This window comes from Cyprinodon variegatus, unplaced genomic scaffold (genome assembly GCF_000732505.1).
Source record: "Cyprinodon variegatus isolate N-32 unplaced genomic scaffold, C_variegatus-1.0 Scaffold1752, whole genome shotgun sequence".
In the NCBI taxonomy this organism is placed as follows: domain Eukaryota; kingdom Metazoa; phylum Chordata; class Actinopteri; order Cyprinodontiformes; family Cyprinodontidae; genus Cyprinodon; species Cyprinodon variegatus.
The window spans coordinates 23991-30876 of record NW_015152205.1 but is presented as its reverse complement, the minus strand read 5'-3'; the positions used below and the strand labels follow the sequence as shown (position 1 = coordinate 30876).

Genomic DNA, 6886 nt, shown 5'->3' with positions numbered 1-6886 from the left:
CGAGCACCAAAGCACAATTAACACAGATATAGCAGCATGGTAAAACCAAGAGGCTGAGACAACATAGCTTTGAAGGCGTCCAGAAGCTGTATTATAAATCCAATCTTCAATTGTTTTTACTCCATTCATCCATAATTGTCCACAGATTACAGGTAATCCAGTATATTCTTAATAAAAACATTCCATAATGAGAAAATCGCCACATATATTCTGTTTTTTTACCATCAGAAAAGTTTGACCCGTATAGGTAATGCTATCCGTCTTGCTAATTATCCTAGGTTACACAGAAATATCCTGTCAGTGTTGGGTATGTTTGTTTTCCTCACCTTCCAGTCTACAAAACAAAATTGTCCCCGCCCGCTGAGCTGCATACTTTTATGCATGACTCCCCTCATATTACTCCTCATAAAGTCCGTCTGCTATTGGTTATATCCCCACCCAATGTTTGGTTCTCTAGCCAATGAAATTACCTTTAAATTAGTAGGGAATTCATATTTAAATGTCAAATTATTCTGGCTTAAACATGTATGTAAATGTATTCTTTATTAGACTATATTGTCCCAAAATTTGGAAAATTTCTATTTAAAAAAAAAAAAAATCGGCTGTCCATAACGTTCCTTGACAGTGTTGTTGCTAAGTGCTAATTGGTCACAATGTAATTTCCCTTTGGGAACCTACTAGCACTAAGCTGCTAACTGGTTAGCAACGATGCTTCCGATAAACTGCACAGAATCAAGCTTTCTTGCAAACCTTCCATCACAGCAACCCCACCCTCTTGATAAGCAACCAATCACATTACCTTTATTTGCACGTGTAAAGTCATGCACCACTTGGGAGGATTCGGAAATGCAACAGTTGAAACAGCTGCTTTCCTACGACTTTAAAACTAGGCTAAACGTGACTAATTTGAATAATGCAGCCCAGATATATAGTCAGGCAGATCCGATCCTGGATCATTGCACACCATCTGCAGTGGAATAGCCCACTGCAAGCGCCTCCGCCCAGCAAAGAAGACTATCTCCTTCATCAGAGCTGGAGAAGGACCACCAGCTGTTGCCAGGGTCTCGTCCTCTGGCTTGCTCACAATGGCACAGGACTGGGAGCTGATGGCAGACTTGGAGAAACAACTGAAATTCCCAGAAAATGTGGCCACAACATCACTAAGGCCAGACGTGGTGCTGACCTCAGCAACATCGAAGCAGGTTGTGCTTCTGGAGCTCACGGTCCCTTGGGAAGACCGCATCGAGGAGGCCAACGAGAGAAAGAGGGCTAAGTAAAGCGATCTGGTGGAGCAGTGTCGGCTCAATGGGTGGCGAGAAAGGTGCGAGCCCATTGAGGTGGGATGCAGAGGGTTTGCTGGCCAGTCCCTCTGCAGGGTGCACAGCATGCTGGGCATCACAGGGGCCAGCAAGCGAAGGGCCATCAAGGAGGCCATAGAGGCAGCAGAGGTTGCCTCGCGGTGGCTGTGGATCAGGAGAGGAGATCTGTGGGTAGGGTAGCGCTACCTGGACACAAGCTGGGGTCTGATCAACCCCGGCTGGGTCGCCTGGAGGAGAGTGTATGATGTTTGAAAGACCCAAAACACTCTATGATACCAGGTAATATCACTGATGATGTGTCCAGGTTGCATCACTAGTTGATGTATGTATAAAGTGTGGCCATCAAAATGCTCCAGTGTGATTTTTTGGGATACAATTTTTTTTTAAATAATAAGCATGATTTGGAATATTTTGGAGAGGACTATTTTGGCATGTTTTGGAGAGGTTTGGAGACGCTGGTGACTCCAGAAGTTAAAAGTCCCTCTAGATCTCTAGAATCTCTAGAACTGTTACACCTAGAGGTTGGAAATTTTAAAAACAATAATTTTTAAAACAATTACACATGCCTATTCTCAAGCATCTCTTTGTTACTGCTATTCAAAAAATGTCTTTTATTTTCGAGAAGGAAAAAAAACCTAATTTGAGTCATGTTTGAACTGATGCAGTTTAGGCCGTGTTTTAGTCACACTGTTTTGATGTTGGAAACTAGAAGGTGTTTGCTTTCAAATGATGTATCACACGTTATTTGGGTGAACAGTTCCTTAGATATTTGCTTTTCAATTTGGGTATGCAAAAAGGCGAGGATTATTTAAACTTCAGTGTTAATACCTTCTCTGCTATTAAACATTGTAAACTTACTTCCGTTATGTAAAACTAATATATTCAAATGTGTAAAAAATGTGATATTGTAATAAATGATACCAAAGATACTTTAAAATAACTAATGGTGCAACAATAGAACATGCAGCCAATGTATGCAGGCCTCACCTGCGTCATGAATCGCGTTCATGAAGCAACAGCCCCCCTCCTCATGTTCCCCCTTCTCTCCACCACATTTTCTGTCTATAAGTTGTGGCTAGTTGCGCCATAAAAAGAGGAACTGCTAATACTTGAAAACTTGAGACTTATTATGCTTGTTTCTTCTTTTTTTTCCACTGACAGTAAAAAAACTGTGGGCTGATCTATTGCTGTGTATCTGCACCTCGGTAACCAAATAATGAAATGTGTTTAAAGAGATAAAAGGAATGCTTTTTAAACACTCAACTGACTGCAGAAAAAAAAACAACCACCTGTTCTGAATGTGTGGAATATAAAAATAGCCTAAACCTATGTAAAGTGAAGTGAAAGATTGAGCCCTCATTTTAAGAGCTGTGTTTGCAGCAATGAAAACCAAAAGAGCTCTGCTGCTACCCACATTCTCACCGAAGTACTTCCTCCTTCAGTTCTCATGAAAGCCTGAGTCAAAACCTGAAACACATTACTTTAAAACCTCTGGCCTTTTTTTTAACAGTTTATATTTCTTCAGGGGTCCCAACCTTAGTCCTCAAGATCTGCGTTGTTTTTTCTTTTAAATCTTAATGCATTTGGTTCACTTCTTCTCTCCGGCTCTCATAAATGCCTTTGTCAAAAATGTGCTTTGTGGTTAAAAAATATTCACGAAAGGGCTTTAATGTAATTTATTTAAACCTGTTTGGTAGTCTTTTGTAGTCTCAAAGAGGTCTAAATTTAACACAATATAATGTTAGCATAAAAAAGAAGAAAGTTTGTTTAAAAAGTTTTTGAGGAAGTAACGCCTCTTATACAGGAAATAGAAATGACCTTCAAAGGCAGCCTGTATCTGACAGTTTAGTGCATCAGAACGAGAGCGACAGTAGCTGATAGGAACAATGGCTGAACTCAAATGGATTAAACTTTATTTATTTCTAATCCTGAAGCTTCAGTTGGAAGGTAAGAACACTGAAATTTGAATGGCATTTATTCTACTAAATTCAGCAAACAAAGACGTAATTTACGATTTTAACACAAATCAAGTATTTCCTGTAATTAAACCTGAAAATGTCAATAAACTCAATTAAAAGCTTTTATTCAAAAAGTAACACACCTCTGTTAATTTCTGTTAACATTGTTTACAGATGGAACAGCTGCTTTGATAAGATCTGGAGATACTGTGGTTTTGTCCTGCCAATGTTTGATTAGTGGTCAAACAAACTGCAATGGCACCACATGGGTCTTTAGTTCAAGGAGCTCCTCAGTAGAGCTGGTCACACTCGGAAAGATTGACCCAAATCTGCAAAGTAAGTCAAACAAACTGAGTTTAGAAAGCTGTTCTCTGGTAATAAGGAATGTCAGAGTGGAGGATGCTGGTCATTATCATTGCCAACAATACAAATCTGGAAACAAATCCCATCCTCACATCCTGGTTCATCAGTCTGGAGTTGATCTGTCTGTTGTCCACAGTGAGTATTAATATTAAGCCATTATCTGTCTCACTGTTTTATTAATGCTGTGGCACCTACTTTAACTGAAAAAAAAAACTTTATTTACAAACATATGAACTTAAATATAGCCATAATGAGTACAGTCTGTTATTCTGTATGTTTTGTGTAAAATGTGTCTCCTACTGTTTCTTCATCAGTAACTAAACAAAGGGACAGAGATAAGGTGACATTAACTTGTTCTGTGAAGACATATGGACGGTGTGATTACAAAGTGAAGTGGCAGCATAACTGTACTGCTGGAGCTAAAGATGTGAAACACTGTGAGTCAAAACAGCCTGACTGCTCTGCTGCAGTTTGTTTTATTAAGCAGTCCTACATGCAGAGGTGTGAGTTCAGCTGTGAAGTCACACATGGTGGAACCAGTCAGCTCTTCAACTTTAACGATCCATCCCGTCAAATTAAATCAGGTGAGAAAACTTGTTACTTCAGTTACTAAAACTTGGAACCTCTGATCTCACAGAGATTCCAGTTTAAGTTGTACATTTAACTATCTTTACTGCAAATGGGAAAACATGAACATATTAACTCTTTGGTTTTGTCAGTATCTTTGTCTGAAGTTGAAACAAAAGCTGAAGCCACATGCAGCCCAACCAGAGAAGTAGAAGGAAGCACAGAACCAGTTCCAACCACAACAGACTCATCATCTATTGGAGGTAAAGATGCTGTGATGCTGTTTCATTATTGCAGGTCTTTTCTTTCCACTAAACCATTTTCTCTCATCTCAACCCTTAAGTTGAAACAAAAGCTGAGACCACACACAGCCCAACCATAGAAATAGAACAAAGAACAGAACCAGGTCCAACACCAACAGAGTCATCATCTAATGGAGGTAAAGATGCTGTGATGTTCTTTCATTGTTGCAGGTCTTTTCTATCCACTCAACCCTTTTCTCTCATCTCAACCCTTAAGTTGAAACAAAAGTTGTGACCACACAAAGCCCAACCAGAGAAAAAGGAAAAACAACAAAACCAGGTCCAACCACAACAGAATCATCATCTAATGGTAAAGATACTGTGATATTTTTTCATGGTTGCAGGTCTTTTTTTGTCCACTAAACCCTGATATCTATTTACATGCTTTTATTCAAACAGATTGCAGTTTTTGTATTTTCATCCGCTAAGAAACTTTTCAAAATTTCTCAAATGTTCATTGTTGACTGTCACATAAAACCTGTTGACAAGCAGGATCAGTGATATTCATCCAGTATTTTTCCTGCTTGCATTCATTTGTAATTCCTCAAATATTTTCATACCACATTGGGACACATAATTGCACAATTGTGTTAACTTAAGGTGACACAAACTTGTGTAGTGAAGTATTTAATGGGTCTCTCATTAACTCAATTTAAATAAAAAATTCAGTTTTGCAATCAGAGGAACAAATGTTTGATGCTATTTATAGACCCTCTGTTGGTTGCTTGAGTTGGTTGAGTTGTTTCAATTATATTTTTTACACATAAAGAGAAACAGGATAATGTCATCAAAGCTGCTTTAACCATATATATATATATTTTTGATGGTTTGTCATTAGGGGCTCCATACATTGCAGCAGCTGTGGTTTTAGTCATCCTCTTCATAGTCGTTGGCTCAGTTATCACATGGAGAATGAAAAGTGAGAACCCAAATCTTCAAATATTACCAAATGGTTTCATTGTGGTGGTTAAAAAATCACCTTTTGTTTTGTTATACAGGAAACAAAAGGCAGATGCAGAACTCTGCTGTGAGTGTAATCATTACTTTAGCCAAAACATTTTCTCTTTGACAGCATTGAAATGATCGTTCATTATTGGTCATCTTTCCTTTCTTCAGGGTAATAATTTAAAGTCTCCGGTTTCTCCCAATGATGTGGAACCAAGCCTCGAAACTGTAAGAACCAACACGCTAAATACATGCAGCTTTTCATGAAACCCTGAAACATTATAAGAAATCAATATAAAGGCTTTAATACACAAAAACATAACTGGATTTTACCAATTTTGATATAAGTGTCATGATTTTATCTAAAGATCTGACCCACATGCAAAAGACCAAACAGAGAGATCTGGGAAAAGTTTAACAGGTTTTATTGAGAGTAGGTGGAGAGGAGTCCAGTGCTGCTCTGAACACTGTCGAACCGGGACTGAAAAGTGAAGGGGAAGATTCTGCGGTTAGTTCAGGCTCAGTAGGAAATTTGTCTCTTCGATTTGAAGAAGGGAATTAAGGCAACAGGACTCACGTTTCCAGAAAAAGGTGTCTCTTGTTGAATCTAGTCAATGTGGGTTGTTCCAGCAATTGACTTGCTCATTGGAGGGCGGACAGGGTTTACCCAGGTTGCGGTGTTTCCTTGAGAAATGGAGGAGCTGACTGCCACTTAGTTTTCCCATGGTACTTGAACAGTTTCTTGTGGAGATGAATCCCCTGCTCAGAGAGAAGCCCAAACAATCCTTGGGGAAAAGTTGATCCAAACCACTAGCTTGAATCCGCAGCTCAGTTTGATGCTCAGAGAATCCTTCCAGGGGGGAGAAGGTCCAAAACATCCAGTTTACAGGATGACTTCCTGCCAAGAGGCAAAGACAAAAACAGCAAGGTTAAAACTCAGATTAAAAAAAACTCAGTATGACTCAGCAAAACTCAGCTTGCCTAGAGTACCCAAAACTGGCAAACACTCTGGTGTCAAGGTAGTGGCAGTCAGCAGCTTAAGAGTCCTCCGGTAATGAGGTAACCATCCGCAGGTGTATGAGAGGGCCAACGAGAACCAGGCGCCACCTGGTGGTGGAGGGAAGGCAAACAAAAGCACAACCCACACAAACTGGATTCCTAACAATAAGCAGCTAAATTTTTAAAAAGAAATAAAAATAATGTCTTTACAGTAACAGCACATCTTACAATAGTAAATCTTTATTTTGCAGGGTAATCCTGAAGATGTTTACTATTCCACCATCAGAGAAGATCGAGTAAGTTTTATTTCTAGAAAATTCTCAAATCACAACTATTTGCTGTCAATCCTGGTTTATTTGTACTGGAAATTTCTAAAATGAAATGGGGGTTTGAAAATGTTTTTTTTTATTGTTGTTGTTATTAGTCAGCCCCA

General features: G+C 39.1%; 1 protein-coding gene across 1 annotated transcript in view; it reads left to right on the top strand.

The window, feature by feature from the left end:
• The first annotated feature begins 3455 nt into the window (after positions 1-3455).
• The window catches only part of LOC107104462 (flocculation protein FLO11-like), a 6765-nt gene continuing 3334 nt past the window's right edge, over positions 3456-6886 (top strand). Inside the window, exons 1-6 of the mRNA XM_015404460.1 lie at positions 3456-3775; positions 3955-4224; positions 4360-4470; positions 4551-4646; positions 4727-4819; positions 5348-5428. Of these exons, the coding sequence (XP_015259946.1) occupies positions 4134-4224; positions 4360-4470; positions 4551-4646; positions 4727-4819; positions 5348-5428 (472 nt within the window). The 5' untranslated portion in view covers positions 3456-3775; positions 3955-4133. The remainder of the gene's footprint in view (positions 3776-3954; positions 4225-4359; positions 4471-4550; positions 4647-4726; positions 4820-5347; positions 5429-6886) is intronic.